This window comes from Dendrobates tinctorius, unplaced genomic scaffold, assembly GCF_039654945.1.
Source record: "Dendrobates tinctorius isolate UK_male_01 unplaced genomic scaffold, ASM3965494v1 ptg000007l, whole genome shotgun sequence".
Lineage (NCBI taxonomy): Eukaryota > Metazoa > Chordata > Amphibia > Anura > Dendrobatidae > Dendrobates > Dendrobates tinctorius.
In genome coordinates, this window is record NW_027361675.1 from 20,203,030 (window position 1) to 20,228,634 (window position 25,605).

The window sequence follows — 25,605 nt, forward strand, 5'->3', positions numbered from 1 at the left end:
CAGGCCGGGTAGCGTGCGAGGGGAATGTAGTGGTCTGGGTCAATGTACCAGCAGATTCATCGAGCAGTGGCTGGGCATCAGTGCACTTGTGTCGCCCCCAGGAGTACGGTCGCCACAGTGGCATTACCTTCTTCCTAGGGAGTGTGATGTCATGCTTGGGAGCAACGAACGATCTCTCTAGCAGGTTAACTGATTGGGCGGCGTTATTCCCACGAGTCATGACCCTCCAAACAGCGTTCATGAAGGCAAAGTGTTTGTTTTCGTGGGCAGTATGGTTGCAAAGCTGAACCTTAAAGGAATGTCCAGAAGGGCACCACCAGGAGTGGAGCCTACAGTTAAATTCGACTCCACCTGGGAAACCTCAACCATTCCAGCTACAGAACAGATGCACACATTGCAAGCTTAATTCCGTTAACGAACGAGACTCCGTCATGCCCCGCGGTCCGAGTCCGGCTTACTAGAGGGACACGTGAGGCTCTGGCACATGAGATTGGCCAATAACTGGTGTGTCATGCCCTTACATGTCCGTGGCTGCATGTGCGCTACACTGAAAAGGCCAGCGTTTGTCGCTTACAGGTGCAGATAACCCGCTGAACAACGTTAGTGATGGGGATCACTGATTACAATTATTACCCGCGAACGATGATTTCCCAGTAAGTGCAGGTCAACCGCATTTCCGGAATTAGGCCTAACCGTCATTCCTGAAAAAATGAAAAACTTACGTATGCAAACCACAGGTGCTGTAGCTTGCTTAACAGCTCGCCAGCCGTTCTCACGCCCAGTATGGATTACACGTGATTGCACAAAGGTGAGAAAGGGTACCGTATCCCCAGATAACATGTATGGATAGCGTACACATTCAAAATATATGTCTATACATCAGGAGGCAGGCTCAGACGGTGTTAGGCCCAGTATGGATTGCACGTGATTGCACAAAGGTGAGAAAGGGTACCGTATCCCCAGATAACATGTATGGATAGCGTACACATTCAAAATATATGTCTATACATCAGGAGGCAGGCTCAAACGGTGTCAGGCACAGTATGGATTTGACGGCCCAGACTACACAGCGGAGGAGCAGGGAGAGGTAAAGATTGCAAATGCTGGGGCCCTGCCCAAGCAAGGGGGGCCCACTCGTGGGTGTCGGTACTGGCACTGGGCCCCTCATAGTACGGCGGTGTGTCTGACGGCGGGTGTGCACCACTACCGTCAGAGACACTTGATTGCACTATGAGGGACCCTGTGCCAGTGCCCGCGCCCAAGAGTCGGCCTACCCACCTGTCCAGGGCAACGGCACTCGCACGGTGTCGTGCGCTAGGTGGTGACCCCGGCCATGGTGGGGGAGGCAGCACAGTTAGGGAGTTTTAGAAAGTGGCATATGTTGATGTTGGACATTCAGCTGATGCAAAAGGTGAAATAGGTCAAGTCCCAGGAAGAGGTGGACCAAAGCAAGCCATTTTTCTGTCACCCTATGTGTCATCAGGGGGAGGTGGGACAAAATCCTTGGAAACCCATGCGTGGTTCATTTTAATGAAGGTTAGATCATCCACATTTTGGGTTGACAGACGGGTCCTTTTTTCTGTCAGGATTGATCCAGCTGCACTGAAGACTCTTTCCGATAGCACACTTGCAGCTGGGCAAGCGAGCTCCTGTAAGGCATATTGTGCCAATTCAGGCCAGGTGTCCAGTTTAGCGGCCCAATAGTCAAAGGGGAATGACCTGTGTGGGAGAACATCGATATGGGAGGAAAAGTAGTTTGTAACCATAGTTGACAACTGCTGTCTCCTGTCACTTTCCATCGATGCAGTATTACCAGTTGTGTGAGCGGTACTTGAAAAATCAGTCCACAACATTGTCATGAAACCCCTGTCTCCAACGCCACTTCTGCTGTGTGCACCACGAACACCTCTGCCAAGCTGACCCCGGCCCGTACGGCTCGTGTGAGAACCATCACCGCTGCTGTGTGCTGGGAATGCCTCAAGCAACCGATTTACCAGAGTTGCTTGTTTATTAGCCAATATTAGGTCAAGGTTCTCCTGTGGCATGATGTTTTGTAATTTGCCTTTATAGCGTGGATCCAGGATGCTGGCCAACCAGTAGTCGTCATCGTTCATCATTTTGGCAATGCGGGGGTCCCTTTTTAGGATCTGCAAGGCATAATCTGACATGTGGGCCAATGTTCCCGGTGTCAATGATGCACTGCGAGTGCTGGTTGGAGGAGCACTTCCTGGCAAATCCACATCCCTCCAGTCACGCACAAACCCTGTACCAGACCTTGCCACGCCAACATTTTCACTTGCCCCACGAGATGCATCCTCCTCCCCTAAGTAATCATCCCCATCATCCTCCTCCTCCTCCTCCTCCTCTTCTTCCTCCACCTCGTCCAGGAGAGGTCCCTGAGCAGACAATGGCTGAATGTCATCAAGGATTCCCTCCTCCTCTTCCTCCTCATCAACATTGGCTGCAGAAGCCTGCTCCTTAAGGTGCGTCAAAGTTTGCATGAGCAGACTCATAAGTGGGATGCTCATGCTTAGGATGGCGTCGTCTGCGCTTACCAGCCGTGTGCATTCCTCAAAACACTGAAGGACTTTACAGAGGTCTTTCAGCTTCGACCACTGCACACCTGTCAACTCCATGTCTGCTCTCAAAGTGCCTGGCCGTGTATCCTCCCACAAATGCATTATGGCCTGCCTCTGCTCGCACAGCCGCTCCACCATGTGCAGGGTGGAGTTCCACCTTGTTGCAATGTCGATAATGAGGCGGTGGTTGGGAAGGTGGAGCAATCGCTGCAGCTTCTGCATACGAACGGAGTGTACAGGCGACCGGCGGATGTGCGCGCACAGTCTTCGCACCTTCTGGAGCAGGGCTGTTAACTCCGGATAATTTTTGAGGAAGCACTGCACCACCAGGTTCAAGGTGTGAGCCAAGCAAGGTATGTGGCTGAGTTTTGAAAGGGCTATGGCTGCCACAAAATTACGGCCGTTATCACTAACTACCTTGCCTGCCTCAAGATGTACACTGCCCAGCCATGACTCGGTTTGTCGCTTCAAGTACTCGGCCAGCACCTCGGCGGTGTGTCTGTCGCCCAAACACATCATCTGCAACACAGCCTGCTGACGCTTTCCACTAGCTGCTCGATAGGGGGACACCTCGTGTGCAACAGTGGCAGCTGCAGATGGAGTGCTCGTACGACTGCGCTCTGTGGACGAGCTTTCGCTTCTGGAGGAGGAGGAGGGTCGAACGCCTACAGCCAACTGTTTCCTATACCGTGGGCTAGGCAGCACTGTCCCACCACCGCTGTCCCCTGTGGACCCTGCATCCACCACATTAACCCAGTGCGCAGTGATGGACACGTAACGGCCCTGGCCATGCCGACTGGACCATGCATCAGTTGTGAGGTGCACCTTTCCGCTCACTGACTGCTTGAGTGCATGGACAATGCGGTCTTTCACATGATGGTGGAGGGCTGGGATGGCTTTGCGAGAGAAGAAGTGGCGACTGGGTAGGTCATAGCGTGGTACTGCATAGGCCATGAGTTCGCGGAAAGCTGCGCTTTCCACCAACCGAAAGGGCATCATCTCAAACGAGATTAGTTTGGCAATGTGGGCGTTCAAACCCAGTGTACGCGGATGAGAGACTGAGTACTTTCTTGACCTACTCATAGTGTCTGGGAGGGTGAGCTGGACTTGAGAGCTGCATATGGTGGAAGTAGCGGTTGACAGGGCGGACTGAGAGAGGGTTGATGATGGTGATGGAGTTGGTGTTCTTTCTGATGGCCTAGAATCAGTCTTTCGTTGATATAACAGGGGGATTCCCTGACTGCTGTGGCCTTGCAACGACACCTCAACATTTGCTGCTGTGCTAACCGGTGGGCTTACAGTGGGGGAAACAATGTAGCGTTGCTGACTACCTTCGTTGTGATCAGTTGCACATGTGGCACTTGAGGTTTGGTGTTGTGTCCACGCTTGCAAGTGCATGGTGTTTAAATGTCTAAGCATGCAACTGGTATTCAAATTTTTCAGATTTTTCCCTCGGCTAAAGGTCTTTGCGCACTTCTTACAGATAACCTTGGCCTGATCATGAGGATTTTGGTCAAAAAAGTGCCACACTGCACTCTTCCTACTTTGGCAGACATTTTGCGGCCTAGCACGCTGTGATCTTTTGACCCTCTGGACAAGCTGTCCAGCAACTCTTTTGATGTTTGGAACCTGTCTTTGGAGTGCTCCGGGCCTGCCAGATAACAGCTGTTGCGATGTCGATGTCTGCTGTGGATGCTCCTCATCTGAGCTATTGGAAGCAGCACCCTCTTACCCCAATGGATGCCAATCTGGGTCAACAACTGGGTCATCCATCACCTCCTCTTCAATGTCATGTGCACCTTCCTCTGTGTCACTGTGTATGGTGGTATAGTGTGCGGGAAGGGGCACCTGAGTCTCATCAGGGTCAGAATCTGGCTCTGTACACTGCAAGGACAATGTAGTGCTCTGAGTGAATGTACCAGCAGAATCATCCATCAGCGGCTGTGCATCAGTGCACTCCATGTCAGATTCATCTTGGCCTGGGTAATTCACCATTTCACTTGATAATCCAGGCATGGTATGTGAAAACAGCTCCATGGAGTAATCAGTAGTATGGCCTGCGTCATCCTTCAATCTTGGTTGGGGTGAAGGACACAAGGAAAGGTGTGGTTCATGAACATGAGCCTCCAATGACGACTCAGTGCTTTTACTTTTTACAACTGATGAAGAGGAGGCGATAGAGCTGGAGGCTGAGTCAGCAATGTAAGACAAAACTTTTTCCTGATGCTCTGGCTTTAAAAGCGGTTTGCCAACTCCTAGAAAACTAAGCCTTCGAAGCCTTATGGAGCCAGACGATGACGCAGGCTCAACACCTCCTGCATTCGGTCCTATTATGCTCTTGCCACTACCATCAGATCCACCACCAACACCATCATTACCAGCTGCCAACCCCCGCCCAATTCCACGGCCTCTTCCACCAGCCTTCCTCACTTTTGGTAGAAATGTAGACAAATTCCAACAAACTATATAGTAATGTAAAACAAGGTACAAGATGTCTATAGGACAGGGGAGATTTTGAATTTCTGCTCACACTAGTTTACACTGGACACTTTTGGATTGTGTGAGGCCCACTGAATATCTGAGCGCTATGTCACAGGCTCGATGGCACAGCTGTGACCAAAGTGACTAGAGGATAAGTGAGATTTTGAATTTCTGCAGACACTTGTGGACACTGGACACTTTTGGATTGTGTGAGGCCCACTGAATATCTGAGCGCTATGTCACAGGCTCGATGGCACAGCTGTGACCAAAGTGACTAGAGGATAAGTGAGATTTTGAATTTCTGCAGACACTTGTGGACACTGGACACTTTTGGATTGTGTGAGGCCCACTGAATATCTGAGCGCTATGTCACAGGCTCGATGGCACAGCTGTGACCAAAGTGACTAGAGGATAAGTGAGATTTTGAATTTCTGCAGACACTTGTGGACACTGGACACTTTTGGATTGTGTGAGGCCCACTGAATATCTGAGTGCTATGTCACAGGCTCGATGGCACAGCTGTGACCAAAGTGACTAGAGGATAAGTGAGATTTTGAATTTCTGCAGACACTTGTGGACACTGGACACTTTTGGATTGTGTGAGGCCCACTGAATATCTGAGCGCTATGTCACAGGCTCGATGGCACAGCTGTGACCAAAGTGACTAGAGGATAAGTGAGATTTTGAATTTCTGCAGACACTTGTGGACACTGGACACTTTTGGATTGTGTGAGGCCCACTGAATATCTGAGCGCTATGTCACAGGCTCGATGGCACAGCTGTGACCAAAGTGACTAGAGGATAAGGGAGATTTTGAATTTCTGCAGACACTTGTGGACACTGGACACTTTTGGATTGTGTGACACCCACTGAATATCACAGCGCTATGTCACAGGCAGAAATTGGCTAGTGTATCACAAACTACAAGGTGTATGTAGAATTGGGCAGAGTAGGAATCTCCCTAGAGTGCAGGTCTGTAAGAACGGAACATGTCCTCGACTTATTCTCACAGAGTGACACAGATAGCTTCACTGTAGCTGTGATAACAGCCGTTACACGGTACTGTGTGAGGAGCGGACACCGCTGTATGGTGTGAAAACATGCACGCTTAGTACCTCAGCAGGACAAAAAAAAAAATTGGGATTGCTTTTAAAAAAGCAGTTTGCAGCTCAGTACCTCAGCAGGACAAAAAAAAAAAATTGGGATGGCTTTTAAAAAAGCAGTTTGCAGAGCAGTGGGTAAACAGCAATGCAGCTGTCAGGAAGCCTTAGAAGGCAGCCCAACAACCAACACCACTGATACACCACAATACAGCCTCCCCTTGCACTGCACACACAGTGACTGGTGTGTTGTACAGGCACAATCGCTAGCAGCAGAAGCAGTTTTTTTTTCTTCTTCCCTGCCTAACACTCTCCCTACAGAATCAGCAGCAACCTCTCCCTATGCTAAGATCGGCAGAAGTAAGATGGCGGTCGGCGTGCACGCCCTTTTATACCCCCTGTGACGCCCACCAAAGCAAGCCAATCACTTGCATGCCCTTCTGAAAGATGGTGGTGACCCGTGCCTATGTCATCACGTTGCCCACAGTGTCCGTGGATCCTGATTGGCTGAAAAAGAGCGCAAAACAAACTTTTGAAACGCGACTTTGGCGCGTAAGTCGCCGACCTCGTGGCCGACCTCATCCTAGGGTCGGGTTTCGTTTCATGAAACCCGACTTTGCCAAAAGTGTGTTGTACAGGCAAAATCGCTAGCAGCAGAAGCAGTTTTTTTTTCTTATTCTCAGCAGGACAAAAAAAAAAAATTGGGATTGCTTTTAAAAAAGCAGTTTGCGGAGCAGTGGGTAAACAGCAATGCAGGAATGTCAGGAAACCTTAGAAGGCAGCCCAACAACCAACACCACTGATACACCACTATATAGCCTCCCCTTGCACTGCACAGTGACTGGTGTGTTGTACAGGCAAAATCGCTAGCAGCAGAAGCAGTTTTTGGTGTCTTCTTCCCTGCCTAACGCTCTCCCTACAAAATCAGCAGCAGCAGCTCTCTCTATTTTGAGATCAGCATGAGTAACATGGCGGTCGGCGTGCACGCCCTTTTATACCCCCTGTGACGCCCACCAAAGCAAGCCAATCACTTGCATGCCCTTCTGAAAGATGGTGGTGACCCGTGCCTATGTCATCACGTTGCCCACAGTGTCCGTGGATCCTGATTGGCTGAAAAAGAGCGCAAAACAAACTTTTGAAACGCGACTTTGGCGCGTAAGTCGCCGACCTCGTGGCCGACCTCATCCTAGGGTCGGGTTTCGTTTCATGAAACCCGACTTTGCCAAAAGTCGGCGACTTTTGAAATTTTTCGACCCGTTTCGCTCAACTCTAGTGAGGACAGAACAACCCTCTGTAAAACCTTGAGCATTTTTAACAAATACTATGCCTATAGTTCCACTCATAGATAAATGTATATTGTTCTCCAAAGTGCGCTCATCAGCATTATGTCAATCTATGTAATTATTTGTATAAGAATATAAAATATATAACACACAATAAAAATAAATGTAACTATATAAATATATTATTATTTTATTTTTCAGAGCACAATGAATGTGATCACATTAGTGCATGATACATGTGGAATTCACTACACTTTTGGAATACCGGGGCTGCTTGGGGGTATTGCCTATGCAGTCATCATCCTAATAGCAGATTATGGCATTGGAATGTAAGTACAATATTACAGAGTAAAAAAATGGCTGGAAGGCGGAAGAGAAGTCGGTCAGCTAATGGTTACTGCAAACTACTAGAGTCTGGTTATTGGATATAAATATGAAATATATTCAATTTCAATGTCTAAAACAATGAACTCACACTTAGAATGTGTGTATGCTGTATACTTATTACTTTTTAGACACTTTATTATGTTCATCTACACAGCCTCTTGTTAAATGTATCCATCAACACCTAGATTCATACTTCCAGTTGATTTACAGTTTTGACGGTGTTGCGAAAAATTGTAGCAAAATGCAACTTAATTGCACAAAAAAATACACTCCAAATTGTGAAAAGGAAATTAATAGTGATGAGCGAGTACACTCGTTGCTCGGGTTTCCCGAGCATGCACGAGTGTCCTCCGAGTATTTTGGCGTGCTCGGAGATTTAGTTTTTCGTCTAATCTGCATGATTTGCGACTTGTAGACAAGCTGAATATATGTGGGACTCCCTATCAAACAGGCATTCCACATATGTATTCAAGCTGTCTAACTGTCGCAATCATGCAGCTGAGACGACGAAATCTAAATCTCCAAGCACGCCAAAATACTTGGAGGACACCCGAGCATGCTCTGGAAAACCTGAGCAATGAGTATACTCTCTCATCACTAGAAATTAAGTGTGTGCTGCTGTTCATGACCTCCTAAAAGTTTATGCTGCATATTTACTAAGTGTACAACTTGTTTTTTTATATAGGTTCAAAAATGACATATGATGGCTTCCTAAAGTGTTCATTCCCCCATGCCTTTTTACCTACTTTGTTACATTACATTACATTTCCGGTCACCACACTGCAACAGCAGGCCATCCCTGCATGTCGCCTCAGGGGTCTGTACTGCCCCCGGCCCCCGCGTTGGCAATAATTGTGATTGGCTGATTAATTATGATCAGCCAATCACAGCGATGTCACAATAACATTGCAAAAAAAAAAAAACATGTATCATGCTGTGATCTGTGCTGTCTGACAGCACCAATTGTGGTGCCCCTGAGGGTTCAGTTGCCACAGAGGTACTGCACCTCCTCCTGAGGTGTAGTATTCCACTCCCCAGGTAAGATGGTAACTCCTGACCAGACTCCAGCACCTACATCCAGCACAGACACCTTAGAATAGCAGAGCACCCTTTATGGCAGCTGCTTTGGTTCATGAAGGGTGCTGGGTGATGGGTGGAGCTTAGATTACACTAAGAGGGGAAAGCTGACAGGAAGTTAGGTCAGAATCTCCAGAGAGGGGGAGGAAGACAGAAGATCCCCGGAGGGGTATGGAATCAAAGAATCTTAGAATCGTAGAGTTGGAAGGGACCTCCTGGGCCATCTGGTCCAACCCCCTGCTCAAAGCAGGATTCGCTAAATCATCCCAGTCAGATGTCTGTCCAGCCTCTGTTTTAAGACTTCCATTGAAGGAGAACTCACCACTTCTCGTGGCAGCCTGTTCCACTCATTGATCACTCTAACTGTCAAAAAGTTTTTTCTATTATCTAATCTGTGTCTCCTCCCATTCAGTTTCATCCCATTGCTTCTAGTCTTTCCTTGTGCAAATGAGAATAAAGATGATCCTTCTACAATGTGACAGCTCTTTAGATATTTGTAGACAGCTATTAAGTCTCCTCTCAGTCTTCTCTTTTGCAAACTAAACATTCCCAAATCCTGCAACCTTTCCTCATAAGACAGGGTTTGCAGACCGGTCACCATTCTGTTCGCTCTTTTCTGAACTTGCTCCAGTTTGTTGATGTCTTTTTTTAAATGTGGTGCCCAAAACTGGACACAATATTCCAGATGAGGTCTGACCAAAGAGGAGTAGAGGGCAATAATGACTTCACGTGATCTAGACTGTATGCTTCTGTTAATACATCCTAGAATTGCAGTTGCCTTTTTTGCTGCTGCATCACACTGTTGACTCATATTCAGTCTGTGATCTATTAGTATACCCAAGTCTTTTTCACATGTGCTGTTGCTTAGCCCTATTCCTCCCATTCTGTATATGCTTTTTTCATTTTTATTGCCCAGATATAGTACTTTGCATTTTTCCCTGTTAAAAACCATTCTGTTAGTTGCTGCCCACTGCTCCAGTTTATTTATATCTTTTTGAATCCTCTCTCTCTCTACTCTAGTATTAGCTATCCCTCCTAGCTTTGTGTCATCAGCAAATTTAATCAGTTTACCCTCAATTCCTTCATCTAAATCGTTGATAAAGATGTTGAACAATACAGGGCCCAGGACAGAGCCCTGTGGTACCCCACTTGAGACATTCTTCCAACTGGATGTGCAGCCATTTACGACCACTCTTTGGGTCCGATCACTAAGCCAGTTATGAATCCACCTAACAGTTGCCTTGTCCATTCCATACTTAGTCATTTTTTCAATAAGGATTGTATGAGAGACTTTGTCAAATGCTTTGCTGAAGTCAAGATATACTATATCTACAGCATTTCCTTGATCCACCCAATCAGTGATTCCGTCATAGAAGGAAATTAAGTTAGTCTGACATGACTTATTAGTTACAAACCCATGCTGACTCTGTTTAATCACTTCATTCTTATCCAGGTACTGACATACATGTTGTTTAATAATTTGTTCAAAGATCTTTCCTGGTATAGAAGTCAGACTCACCGGCCTATAGTTGCCTGGGTCCACCTTCTTCCCCTTTTTGAAGATAGGAACAACATTTGCTCTTCTCCAGTCTTCTGGGACTTCTCCTGTTCTCCAAGAATTTTCAAAGATTATGGAGAGGGGTTCAAAAATTTCTTCTGCTATCTCCTTCAGTACTCTGGGGTGTAATTCATCTGGACCTGGAGACTTGATTTCATTTAGGTTAGCTAAGTGTTTCCTCACTTCATTCTGTTTATAGATATCCTGGATTCTTCTATTCCCTTAATAGGACAGTGAAGAACAGTTGATATTACATTTCCTTTCTGAGAGAAAACAGATTCAAAATAGGAATTTATAAGTTCGGCCTTCTCAACATCCTGTCTTACCATTTCATCATTTTCATCCTGTAAAAATCCTATAGCATCTTTGACTTTTCTTTTTCTTTTGACATATCCCCAAAATCCTTTATTATTGCTTTTGACATCTCTTGCAAGCCTCAATTCATTGTCAGCTTTAGGTAATCTGATTTGTGCCCTGCAGGTTCTGCAGACATCATTATATTCTTCTTTAGATATGTCTCCCTCTTTCCATTTTATAAACATTTCTTTCTTCCTTTTTAGCATGTGCTTAAGTTCTGTGTTCATCCATCCTGGTTTCCTTAAATGCTTCCTATTCTTCCCTCTTTTCGGAATTCTTAACAATTGTGCTTTGAGAATTTCATTTTTCAAGATTTCCCATCCTTCCTGGACATTTTTGTCTTTAAGGATATCCAGCCATTGGATCCCTCCAATTCTCTTTCTGAATCCCTTAAAATCTGCTTTTCTGAAATCTAACCTTGACGTCTGAGTCTTCACAGGTCTTCCTCCACTAGTTATCCAAAATCCTAAAATAGCATGGTCGCTACCTCCTAGGGTCCCAGCCACTTTTACCTCCTCAACCAGGAGAGGAAGTGTTTGCAGCAGCCTCCTGTGAGCTGGAGCTGTTGGTAAGGAAAGAGAGAAAAGGAAAGATCAGTTGTTCAGATGGAAGATAGATAAGAACGGAACGTGAGGAGGAGAGAGACTGAGGACTAGGGCTAGAGCAGAGCCCTTCTCTAAGTTTAATGCGCCAAGGCCGGGCGCCGGTATCCGAGGCTGTGTGTGATGCTAATGATCCTACACCAGAAACCAGAGGAATAGAAGTTGAGACCACTTTATTTCCACCTAAAACTCGAAGACACAGCAGCAACGTGTGTGAGCCGGGACATGATTGTAAGGAGTCCCCGAAGTAGGCTACAGCAGTCTGTCATACGAGTGGAGTTATAAGTAACAGCAAGAAAGAGGAACTTCAGTGTAATTCATAACTACTAGTACTTCAGATTAGCGCTAGAAAGAGATGTTCAGAAAAGGCACATTTGGAAGGGAGTATTCCATTGGCCTGGGAGTTGGCTGAGCCCCTCACCTGAAGACCACGGCACTGAAGCGGGCACCTGTTTATACCAGAAAAGTAAGTAAAGCATTGGAACTGCATTCAGCTGTGTCTCTGTCTTCTTCCTGCGTCAACCTACTCAGCAGTGCTACATCTCCGTGCCTAACACTACACCATCTACCTCAACATCTACTACCGCTGCCCTGGGACTACAGCTCTGCCTGTGGAGAGCTATTACATCTTTGCTGTGCCACACCATCTGTCCCAGAGGATCTGCACTGCAGCGCTGGTCCCCCTTCTGACCAGATACCACAGGTGACATCACAAACTATCTACTTTCAAACTTTATTCAGCTTCATTCCACCTATTTTACATGGACACCCGGGGCCAAGGACCGGGTCACTGCCACCGCGACACATCCCTTTAAGACACCGGCCCGGTACCGAGTAAGTGTGAAACCAACCCCTCCACTTGCTCTGGGGGTGCTCCATTTTGGTGTCACGAACAGGATTACGAAGCCCAGTGCCACCGGGTCCTGTGTGCCGAAGATTTGATTGATTTGAGAAATGCTAAACCTAAAATGTGCAAAGGAACCGATTTATTGAATTGTAAATTAGACTGTGATTTTGACTGTAAAAATGGCCACCATGGAGGTGAAGTAAGGTGTGCCATCGTGGGCGGCACCTAAGAAAGAGCGTGAAACAACATGAACCTCCCCTGCCTGTACTTCTATGCTACTGCATCATGGCCAACCGAGAGAGGGGTCCGGATCCTAGCCTGTTATGACGGCAAAGGAAAAAGACACCTCCCCCAGGGGGTGGAGAGAAGCTCCACGGCAGGAAAAGGAGCCAAGAAGAAGACACAATACCAGGAGGCCATGATGGAGAGCAGCAGGAGGCCTGTGGAGAATAGTGGAGAGATGTCAGCTTCTCCTGGCTCCATGGAATCAGGCTCCATCCTTTCAGCAGACCTCATCCTGTCGCAGCTGGGGAAGGAAGCAGAATAGCTGCACAGGAAATTACAGGAGAAACAGGCTTTGCTGGAGCAACAACGCCAGGCTGCCCAGGAGGAGTACGCCATCTTGGAATCCCCAACATCGGTACCTCCAGCCAGCCCTCAGAAACCCTCACCATCGGTACCCACCTGCACTTTTCCGGTACCACCACCACAAACGGCACCCGCTGCTCCACCTGTCTCCCCTTCATCGGAGGCTGATGAGGATCACCACGGCCCTGGAAGAGCAGGTATGTCCACTGCCCCTGGGACACGGGAGGCCCTACTACGCCCCATCGGAATGCCACCAACCCCGAAGTCCGGTCAGGTCGTACTAGACGTAGCCTCGGACCGGAAGATATGCACCCGGGGGGTATCCTAGAACCTGCTTCCATACCAGCACAACCGTCCACCGCGTGCAGCAGGCCAGGATTCCTCAGGGAAGAAGTGGAGGAGCTGAGTCATCAATTTCAGGACACTAAGCTGACTGCAATGGAGAAGTGGAAAATGTCCTTGCGGAACGGAATGCAGTTAGTGGAGCCGCGTCCCATCTGGCAACCCCTGACCTCGGTGGACGAGAAGGCTGATACCAAGACGACACCACCGACAGGTACGGCTGCAGCATCGACAGCCTGTTCATTAACCCCTTCGGTACCACCAGCTGTAATATCGATACCCACTGCATTATCTACAACTGCAGTTCAATGCAACCCAAAAATGAGTGAACAAGCTACCCAAACCTTGATAGCTGGGCTTGAGCAGTTGGTTTTTGCAGGTGTTACCATGCATTACGGATTTCCCCTACCAGAGTTTTGCCAGCCTCACATGCTACCCTGCAAGCGACAAAAGCCGGATGCTTCCAGTCCTTAGGAAGCTATATTAATCAGGAGAACAGAACTTGCAATAATGTACATAAGTTTACCCAGTAGGGTATTTAATCAAGTTTTCCAGATTTCCAGTTTTTTCTAATTTAGACTGTGGAGATCATGAACAGTGAGTGATCCGGGCACTCTTAATTGTACATAGTTCAGCACCTCTTTAGGTGCTCCTTCTTGGTTTTACATGTGCCATTTAGGAACATTAAGTCATTTTCAATTTTCATCAACTCATCATTACAGTAGACCTGAAGAAAAACCCATTGGGTGTGGCCAAGACAGGGTATAAAAGGCAAGACCAGGAATGTCCTGCAGCCCACCCAGGACCACCATTGGAGGTTTTGAGCGAGTCCTCCACAAAGAACAAGGACATTTGAAGATACCCCGGCTGGGATAGAATCTGTCATTTCTCACTGATTATTGCCGTTTTTGTACAAATGAAAGTGTTATTATGATTGTAAAGTATGCTAAGTATAGGATGTTTTATAGTGTTGATAAATTTTTGGTAATAAGTACCATTTGATGTGTAATGCGACATGACAATGAGAATCTGAAAGCACTTTTGGTAGAAAGAGTATTTGTAGCAGGTAGCAAACATTAGTTTGGCGGTTGTCACTAAAGAGTTTTTGATACTGTGAAAAAGTATAATAAAATATGATGGAGAATAGCACTTTGACTTGGTGATGAACCTTAGCAACAGTTGCTACCTACAGCACTCAATAAAATTGGAATGTATAGCCATTAGATAGAATATTAGTATAAGATAAAATTAAGTTCAGTAACGTTCAAGCAATTGTACCTCTCTTTAGTGAATATGTTTTATAATAATTGTTAACTACTGTTAATTCAAAAAGAAAATTTTGTATGTTCCATTAACACCCTATTTTCTTACTCTGTTTACAGCCCGCGGACGTGCTGTGGTTAAACGGGTGAGGTATATGGGGCTCCTGAGGGTTCAGTCGCCACAGAGGTACTGCACCTCTTCCTGAGGTGTAGTATCCCACTCCCCAGGTAAGATGGTAACACCTGACCAGACTCCAGCACCTACATCCAGCACAGACACCTTAGAACAGCAGAGCACCCTTTATGGCAGCTGCTTTGGTTCATGAAGGGTGCTGGGTGATGGGTGGAGCTTAGATTACACTAAGACGGGAAAGCTGACAGGAAGTTAGGTCAGAATCTCCAGAGAGGGGGAGGAAGACAGAAGATCCCCGGAGGGGGATGGAGAGAGGAAGTGTTTGCAGCAGCCTCCTGTGAGCTGGAGCTGTTAGCAAGGAAAGAGAGAAAAGGAAAGATCAGTTGTTCCGAAGGAAGATAGAGAAGAACGGAATGTGAGGAGAGGACTGAGGACTAGGGCTAGAGCAGAGTCCTTCTCTAAGTTTAATGTGCCAAGGCCGGGCGCTGGTATCCGAGGCTATATGTGATACTAATGATCCTACAGCAGAAACCGGAGGAATAGAAGTTGAGACCACTTTATTCCCACCTAAGACTCGAAGACACAGCAGCAACGTGTGTGAGCCAGGACATGAATGTAAGGAGTCCCTGAAGCTGCCTGGCATGCGAGTGGAGTTATAAGTAACAGTAAGAAAGAGGAACTTGAGTGTAATTCATAACTACAAGTACTTAGCGCTAGAAAGGAGGCGTTCAGAAAAGGCACTTTGGAAGGGAGTGCTGGAAGGGTGTATTCCATCTGCCTGGGAGTTGGCTGAGCCCCTCACCTGAAGACCAACGCACTGAAGCGGGCACCTGTCTATGCCAGAAACGTGAGTAAAACATTGGAACTGCATTCAGCTGTGTCTCTGCCTTCTTCCTGCGCCAACCTACTCAGCACGGCTACATCTCCGTGCCTAATGCTACACCATCTACCTCAACATCTACTAATGTAAAGTGCTGCGGAATATGTCGGCGCTATAGAAATAAAATTTATTATTATTATTATTATTATTACTACCGCTGCCCTGGGACTATAGCTCTGCCTGTGGAGAGCTAATACATCTTTGCTGCACCACACCATCTGTCCCAGAGGATATGCACTGCAGCGCTGGTTCTCCTTCTGACCATATACCACAGGTGGCGCCACAAACTATCTACATATAAACTTTATTCAGCTTCATTCCACCTATTTACATGGACACCCAGGGCCACAGACCGTGTCACTGCCACCGCGATACATCCCTTTAAGACACCGGCCTGGTACCGAGTAAACCCACAGCCCTGGGGGTGATCCACAATCACAACAGTCACAATGGGTGGGGTGATTGCGAAGTCACTTCTCCTGATTAACCCCCTTGACACTGATTTGGCAGAACAATAGTTACTTGCCAATTAGCGCCAAAGGAGTTACAGTCATATGTAAAAGTTTGGGCACCCCTATTAATGTTAACCTTTTTTCTTTATAACAATTTTGGTTTCTGCAACAGCTATTTCAGTTTCATATATCTAATAACTGTTGGACTCAGTTATATTTCTGGATTCAAATGAGGTTTATTGTACTAACAGAAAATGTGCAATCTGCATTTAAACAAAATTTGACCGGTGCAAAAGTATGGGCACCCTTATCATTTCCTTGATTTGAACACTCCTAACTACTTTTTACTGACTTCCTGAAGCACTAAATTGGTTTTGTAACCTCATTGAGCTTTGAACTTCATAGCCAGGTGTATCAAATCATGAGAAAAGGTATATAAGGTGGCCACTTGCAAGTAGTTCTCCTATTTGATTCTCCTATGAAGAGTGGCATCATGGACTCCTCAAAACAACTCTCAAATGATCTGAAAACAAAGATTATTCAACATAGCTTTTCAGGGGAAGGATACAAAAAGTTGTCTCGCATTAGTGTAGTTAATGTCACTGTATTTTTTTTATGCAAACTTACATCTACTGGTTTTTCTTTTTATTTTTTCTCTTAATTGTTTCTTCCAGATTTTTCCTTTTTTACTTTTTTCTCTACATTTTTCCTTGACTTTTTTCTCTCCATTTTTTATAATAAATAGTATCCTTTACGCAAGCTCCACACAATACAAGTCTAAAACCACCACTTAAACGCAAGCCATGTTGTTTTGAAGAATACAATAAAAATGGCCGGTTTGTCAAGAAGACGCTATTCACCAGAGGAGGCATATGCTTTCCTTGCCTCTGACACAGATTCAGCCAGTGATGAAGATCTCACATTCCTCTATTTCTCATTTAGTGAGGAGGGACCCCCAGCAGGGCGACCCAGGACCCAGGCAATCCCTGCAGCAATGGATCCCATATGGAGTGCACCCCCCGAAAATTATCAACCTGTTATTCTGGGTTTCATCGACAGCTCAGTTTGATGTTACAGCCCTCACTGAAATTGACCTTTTCAAATTCTTTTTCAGCAAGAAAATAATAAATGTTATGGTGGCCCAAACAAATTATACCCAGCAATATTTCACCCAAAAGCCCACGTCATCATATGCCATATGAACCCCTATAAATGCAGCAGAAATGATGAAATTTTGGTAATTGTGCTGCATATGGGCATTGCCATAAAACCAGCACATCGGTATTCTGTATGGCCATGAAAAGGACACGATTTGAAGCGATCCAAAAATGTTTGCATTATAGTGATAATGAGCGGTGTCCTACCCAAAGCGATTCTAACTTTGATCGTTTATACAAAATTCGGCCAGTAGTTGAATACTTCAGCACAAAATTTGCTGTGGCGTACAATCCCCAAAGGGACATCTGTATAGATCAATCTCTGGTTCATTTCAAAGGGAGGCTAAAATTCCCACAATACCTGCCCAGTAAGAGGGCTGGGTATAGAATTAAACTGTACAAGCTGTGCAAGAGTACCTCAGGGTACACCCACAGGATGCAAGCTCAAGAAACCAGCTTCCATCACCCCAGGAGGGAACCAACATTAAAGAACATGCCCAAAATAACTACAGTCATATGTAAAAGTTTGGGCACCCCTATTAATGTTAACCTTTTTTCTTTATAATAATTTTGGTTTTTGCAACAGGTATTTCAGTTTCATATATCTAATAACTGATGGACTCAGTTATATTTCTGGATTCAAATGAGGTTTATTGTACTAACAGAAAATGTGCAATCTGCATTTAAACAAAATTTGACCGGTGCAAAAGTATGGGCACCCTTATCATTTTCTTGATTTGAACACTCCTAACTACTTTTTACTGACTTCCTGAAGCACGAAATTGGTTTTGTAACCTCATTGAGGTTTGAACTTCATAGCCAGGTGTATCAAATCATGAGAAAAGGTATTTCAAGTGGCCACTTGCAAGTAGTTCTCCTATTTGATTCTCCTATGAAGAGTGGCATCATGGGCTCCTCAAAACAACTCTCAAATGATCTGAAAACAAAGATTATTCAACATAGCTTTTCAGGGGAAGGATACAAAAAGTTGTCTCAGAGATTAAACCTGTCAGTTTCCACTGTGAGGAACATAGTAAGGAAATGGAAGAACACAGGTACAGTTCTTGTTAAGCCCAGAAGTGGCAGGCCAAGAAAAATATCAGAAAGGCAGAGAAGAAGAATGGTGAGAACAGTCAAGGACAATCCACAGACCACCTCCAAAGACCTGCAGCATCATCTTGCTGCAGATGGTGTCACTGTGCATCGGTCAACAATACAGCGCATGCATAACGCCTTTTTGTATGACCAAACAACTCAATCTTTGTTTCATCAGTTCACAGGACCTTCTTCCAAAATGTAACTGGCTTGTCCAAATGTGCTTTTGCATACCTCAGGAGACTGTTTGTGGCGTGCTTGCAGAAATGGCTTCTTTTGCATCACTCTCCCATACAGCTTCTCCTTGTGCAAAGTGTGCTGTATTGTTGACCGATGCACAGTGACACCATCTGCAGCAAGATGATGCTGCAGGTCTTTGGAGGTGGTCTGTGGATTGTCCTTGACTGTTCTCACCATTCTTCTTCTCTGCCTTTCTGATATTTTTCTTGGCCTGCCACTTCTGGGCTTAACAAGAACTGTACCTGTGTTCTTCCATTTCCTTACTATGTTCCTCACAGTGGAAACTGACTGGTTAAATCTCTGAGACAACTTTTTGTATCCTTCCCCTGAAAAGCTATGTTGAATAATCTTTGTTTTCAGATCATTTGAGAGTTGTTTTGAGGAGCCCATGATGCCACTCTTCATAGGAGAATCAAATAGGAGAACTACTTGCAAGTGGCCACCTTAAATACCTTTTCTCATGATTTGATACACCTGGCTATGAAGTTCAAAGCTCAATAAGGTTACAAAACCAATTTAGTGCTTCAGGAAGTCAGTAAAAAGTAGTTAGGAGTGTTCAAATCAAGAAAATGATAAGGGTGCCCATACTTTTGCACCGGTCAAATTTTTTTAAATGCAGATTGCACATTTTCTGTTAGTACAATAAACCTCATTTGAATCCAGAAATATAACTGAGTCCATCAGTTATTAGATATATGAAACTGAAATACCTGTTGCAAAAACCAAAATTGTTATAAAGAAAAAAGGTTAACATTAATAGGGGTGCCCAAACTTTTACATATGACTGTAACTGTTACCCAGGAGGGTATTGGCACCGTTGTGCCCCATTGTTTACAATTATGTTCCAGTTTTTTTTTGCCTAGTTGCGTTGGCAGCATTTTTACTGAACAGGGGTGATCAAGAACTTGGAGTGAATCACAAAGTTTCTTGTATATAGTTGTGCCTCTTTAGGTGCCCTTTCTTGGTTTTACGTAGACTTTCTAAGAGTGAAGACTACCTCAACCTGGAGCATAGCTCCAACCTAAGGACACTGTAAGAAATCCCGGCTGGGAGCGGTGTCCATCACTTACAAGAATTGTGATGTTTTAATGTGAAGAGTTGTATAATGTGTCTTATGAGAGTATTCATAGTTATAGAATAGCTTTTATATAAAGTTTAAACTGATAGTAATGACTAGGTATCTAATTAGCAGTAAAGAGATGAAAATTTAAATAAAAAATATTCAGGTGACGAACCAGGTACCAGCGGTTGTCACTTATGGTTAAGAAGACGTGGAAATGTGATAAAGGGTATTGAATAGCACTTTAAAATAAGGTAATGCAATAAATCATAGTTAGTTTAGTTGTTTGCAACGTTCAAGAGTGAGTGCCTCCCACATTGGGAAGTTTAGATAAGAATTGTTTATCAGCATTCAAAAATGTTTGTATGTTCCTTTGTTTGTCTAACTTTGTTCACTTGCAGCCCGCGGTCATGCTGTGTTTAGCGGGGGGGTATGTGGTGCCCCTGAGGGTTTATTCGCCACAGAGGTACTGCACCTCCTACTGAGGTGTGGTGCCCCATCATTCAGGTAAGGTGGAGAACCCTGACCACACTCCAAAACCTGCATCCCACACAACACAGTAGTGTAGAAAAGCACCTTTGGTGGCTCCCTGCTTGGAACACGAAGTGTGCTGGGAGGTGGGTGGAGCTTAGTCTGCACCAAAAGATTGGGAAGAGTTTAGGATTTGGTCAGTCAGTCAGACAGGGAGTCTGAGAGAGAAGCTCCCCTGAGAGGGATGAATTGAAGGAAGTGCTGCAGCAGACCTCAGTGACCTGGGTCTGCTGGCACAGGAAAGAGACATTGATGGAAAGCCTGACTCTTTATAAGAAAGATAGATTTGAACGGAACATAAGGAGAAGAGGAGGATTAGGGTTAGAGCAGAACCCTTCCCAAGTTCACAGCGCAAGGCCGGGGTCCGGTCCCCGAGGTTGTATGGATACTAATGCTCCTGCAGCAGACACCGGAGGAATAGAAGTTGTCACCACTTTATTCCCACAGAAGACTTGGGGGCACAACAGCAACGTGAGTGAGCCGGGACTTAGTGGCAAGGTGTCCCCGAAGCAGGCTACAGCTGTCTGCCGTTAAAGTAGAGTTCATAGGAACATCTGACAGGAGGAACTCCAGTGTAACTCAGTACAGAGAGTATTTCACTATAGGCGCAAAAGGGAGACGTTCAGAAAAGGCACATATGTTGGTTGAGTGTTGGAACAGCGTACTTCATCTTGCCTGGAAGTTGACTGAGCTCCTGACCCGGAGGACACGGCATGGATGCGGGCACCAGTATGCACAACAGACTGCGAGTAAAGCTTTGGAACTACATGCCTTGGTGTCCTCCGCTTATTCCTGCGCCAACACCCTCAGCACTGCTACATCTCTGTGCCTGACACTGCACCATCTACGCCTCTCCCCTATATCTTCACCTACATTGCCCTGGGACTACTGCCCTACCTGTGGAGGGCCACAACATCATTGCTGCACTAAACCATCTGTCCCAGAGGATCTGTTCGCAGCGTCGGCTTAACACCTTTCTTGCCGAACACCACAGGTGGCGTCACGAATCATTCAATGAACATTTCTGCTATTTACAATGGGCGCCCAGGGCCACGGACCGGGTCTTAGCTGCCGTGACAACAACCCCACTCGTGGAGATCCGCAGGCCCGGTTCCGAGTACCCCACAGCCCTGGGTGTGATGATGGGCGACCCACTTGTCACAGATTATTCTGAGTCTCATGCCCCCGTCACACATAGCGATCTCGCTAGCGAGATCACTGCTGATTCACAAGTTTTGTGACGCAACAGCGATCTCACCAGCGAGATCGCTGTGTGTGACACTTACCAGCAACCGCCCCCCTGCCGGGTATCGCTGATCGTCCTGGAATGGCCAGGACATTTTTTTGATCACTGGTCTCTCGCTGGCCAGCAGGCATCGCTGCGTGTGACAGGCGGGAGATCAGCGATCAGCGAGCTGCCCCTGGTAACTAAGGTAAACATCGGGTCTCTAAGCGGCGCGCAGCACTTAGAAAGCCGATGTGTACCTTAGTTACCAGCGCGCTGGTGCAGGGAGCTGGTAACCAAGGTGCACATCGGGTTCCTAAGTGCCGCACGCCGCTTAGAAACCCGATGTGTACCTTGGTTACCAGCTCCCTGCACCAGCGCACTGGTAACTAAGGTACACAGTGGGTAACTAAGCGACGTGCGTCGCTTGTTACCCGCATGTCGCTGGTGCTGATCGCTGGTGAAGCTGCCTGTTTGGCAGCTCACCAGCGATCATGTAGCCACACACCAGTGATACTGACAAGGTCATATCGTTGTCGGGATCGCTGGTGCGTCGCTATGTGTGACGGGGCCCTTAGTCCCTATTTTATGCTGCCCTCAGATTGGTAAACATGAAACCTAGTGACAGATTCCCTTTTATACTGACCAAACACATAAGAGATAAGTCAGCAAATAAATAAAGATAAGAAATAAAGATAATGAATGAATGAATAAAATTTGTGACTGCTATATTAAGTTGGTATACAGTGGCATGCAAAAGTTTGGGCAGCCCTGGTCAAAATTTCTGTTATTGTGAACAGTTAAGTAAGTTGAAGATGAAATGATCTCTTTAACTTTAGGCCTTTTAGAGATAATTTCATCTTCAATTTGCTTAACGGTTCACAATAACAGTAATTTTGACCAGGGGACAGCCCCACGTGAACAACAGCATGCTGCTACTCGGACAACCTACAGGTGAACCACACCATAGATTATCATGGATATTTGTTGTATCCATGAAAAAAAATGCATAGAGCATGTGCGTGCAACACAGACGTGTGAATGAGATCTAACCAATGTCTTCCGCATAGGCGCTAATCTGGCAATGTCAGCGCTGGGTCTTCTGAGGTTAGCATAACATTGTTGCGACAAGTGAGCACTACAGAGGCAGCTAATGTTCTATAGTTGAACTATAGTTTTCTCACATTTCCTTCACACGTCCAAGGTTCCATCAAAGGAAGTGTGACAAAGTATCCCATCAGCAACTGCCAACTGGCTGCAGTATTCATGTGACATAACAATGTTATGTGAGCCTCGGAAGACCTGATAGCAGCATTGCTGGAACAGTGCCGCTGTAGCAAGTGAGTATATGTTATTTTTTATTTTACATTGGAGAATAAAGTGTTTAAGGAGAGGTTGTCCAAGTAGTGGATAACCCCTTTAAGTTGACTCTTCTCCTTTTGTATAGATCAAGCTTTCAAGCACTTGTTGGTGTTGGCTGCATCCTTCTAACATTGACTCTAAGCTTAGGTGGTGGAATTCTTACAGGTAAGTACAGTATTCATTGTAGACTACATTTACATAAATAAAATACATGTCTCAAGAACGGTGGATACCGTGTGCTCTTCATTTTGTGAGTTTTGAACATTAAATACGTTTGCTTTTAACTTGCATGTACATCTGTGAACTAAAACATAAATTGCAAAATAGAAAAAATACTGCATATATTTAAATGCTTTCTTGCCTTGCGTAGCTTCATTGTTTCAGGACAGGTATGGTTCAGTGCCAACTGCCCACGAGTAGCAGGGTTCGCTCACTTTACAGATACCAATGATATGAATACATTTGTCTTCTAGATGACACCGACTCATTTTCCACTTTATTCTAATACAGGTCTTCTGCTTAAATGTAATCTACTGAAGCCCCCCAAGGAATGGCATTTCTTTCATGATCAGCCATATTGGGAGGTAAGATGTTAAACAGTCAGTTTATGAAAAGGGTTACCCATTTATTGCTTAAAGTTACTGGTAGCTTGTGTTTCCAAAGTTCCAGAATAAGGCCGAAGTCATACTAAATGTATGAAAAATCGGTCCAAGTCTCGCTGCCAAGAGTCGCACGAGTGTAATGCAAATGTCATGCGAGCACAGTCCGATTTTTCACACCTAGCATCCGAATGCAGTGCGATTGCTATCCGAATGCAATGTGATTTTAACATGAGCTTTTACATACAGCAATTCTCCATGTCATTTACACATCGTTTTCAAAGGAAATAGTCATCAAAACACACACACACATATATGTGTACAGAATATATATATAATAGACTACAAGATGGCAATACATGAGCCGCGTACAGTAAAATCAGAGTGACAAGGTAAAATAGAATAGATAGAATAGATACAGTATATACACATAGAATACATAGATATATAGATGTCAGTGACACACACATACATATATATATGTATATATATTACATCGAAGAAAAGCCGGCAATTCAGCAGCCTCGTAGTGTAAAATCACAGCAGGAGCTGACAGGATAAAAGAGATGGATTACATACAGTAAATACACATAGAATAGGTAGATATATAGATGTCAAGTGACTCACACATACACACATGGTCAAAATTGTTGGTACCCCTCGTTTAATGACAGAAAATCCCACAATGGTCACAGAAATAACTTGAAACTGAAAAAGCAATAATAGATAAAAAATCTATGAAAAATGAACAAATGAAAGTCAGATATTGCTTTTCAACCATGCTTCCACAAAATAAAAAAAAAATAAAACTCATGAAATAGGCCTGGACAAAAATGATGGTACCCCTGAAAATAATGTGACAAAAGGGACATGTTAAATCAAGATGTGTCCATTAATTAGCATCACAGGTGTCTACAATCTTGGAATCAGTGACTGGGCCTGTACAGAGGGCTACAGATACTCACTGTGCTGCTTGGTGACATGGTGTGTATCACACTGGCATGGACCAGAGGAAGCGAAGGAAAGAGTTGTCTCAGGATATTAGAAAGAAAAGTATAGACAAACATGTTAAAGGTAAAAGTTGTAAGACCATCTCCAAGTAACTTGATGTTCCTGTGACTACAGTTGGACATATTATTAAGAAATTGAAGTTCCATGGGAATGTAGCCAACCTCCCTGGATGTGGCCACAGGAGGAAAATTGATGACAAATCAAAGAGACGGATAATATGAATGGTAACAAAAGAGCCCAGAAAAACTTCTAAACAGATTAAAGGTGATCTTCAAGCTCAAGGAACATCGGTGTCATTTTGCACCATCCGTTGTTATATGAACCAAAGTGGACTTCATAGGAGATGACCAAGGATGACACCATTGTTGAAAAAAATCATAAAAAAGCCAGACTTGAATTTTCCAAACTAGATGTTGACAAGCCACAAAGCTTCTGGGAGAATGTTTTATGCACAGATGAGACATAAATGGAACTTTTTGGCAAGGCAAATCATGTTCTCTATGTTCACAGACAGAAAAATGAAACATATTAAGAAAATAACAGTGTCCCTACTAAGAAACATGGAGGAGGCTCTGTTATGTTCGGTGGCTGCTTTGCTGAATCTGGCACACGGTGTCTAGAATCTGTGCAGGTATAATAAAATCTCAAGACTATAAAGGGATTGTAGAGAGAAACGTGCTGCCCAGTGTCCGACAGTTTGGTCTCAGTCGCAGGTCATGGATCTTATAACAGGACACTAACCCAAAACACACAGCTAAAAACACACAGCGAAAAACACCCAAGAATGGCTAATAGGAAAACATTGGACTATTCTTAAGTGGCCTTCTATGAGCCCTGACCTAAATCCTATTGAGCATCTTTGGAAAGAGCTGAAACATGCCGTCTGGAAAAGGCAACCTTCATACACAAAACTACTGGAGCAGTTTGCTCTCAAGGAGTGTGCCAAAAATACCTGTCTAGAGGTGCAGAAGGGATTGCCTCAAAAGGATGTGCAGCAAAATATTAAGTTAAGGATGCCATAATGTCAGAGACACCGCACTGAACTTGCTCACTGAGCCAGTGCGCGTGTCCTGAGTAAAGCAAAAGCGTGCTCAAAGCTACCTGTGGAGCGGGCAGCAGTCGAGTAGGGGGCGTACTTCAGAGCCGCAGGACCTGAAGCACGTGACTGCTAGAGGCGTGGCCTAAACTCCACAGAGCTAGGAGCTGCAAGACAATTCCTAGCAGAGTATCTGCGAGACAAAGTTACCAGGGGGCATAGACAGGGAGAATAGTCAAGACGTAGCTAATGAGTCACACACAGAGATAGCTGCAAGGTACCAAAGGAGGCGAGCAGAGAGTAGTCAGGTCACAGGCAATGAGTCATACACAGATAATAGCGCAGTACAAAATCAATAGGC

The 25,605-nt window shown here is 45.2% G+C and overlaps 1 protein-coding gene across 3 annotated transcripts in view; it reads left to right on the forward strand.

Moving 5' to 3' along the window:
- Positions 1–25,605, forward strand: part of RHCE (Rh blood group CcEe antigens) — a 153,099-nt gene that overhangs the window by 119,501 nt on the left and 7,993 nt on the right. For all 3 annotated transcript variants that reach the window (XR_012231584.1, XM_073572320.1, XM_073572332.1), the window contains exons 7-9: positions 7,645–7,772; positions 22,684–22,763; positions 23,109–23,182. Coding sequence is in view for 2 of the 3 variants with exons in the window: in XM_073572320.1 (XP_073428421.1) it covers positions 7,645–7,772; positions 22,684–22,763; positions 23,109–23,182 (282 nt within the window). In the remaining variant the exon portion in view is untranslated. The remainder of the gene's footprint in view (positions 1–7,644; positions 7,773–22,683; positions 22,764–23,108; positions 23,183–25,605) is intronic.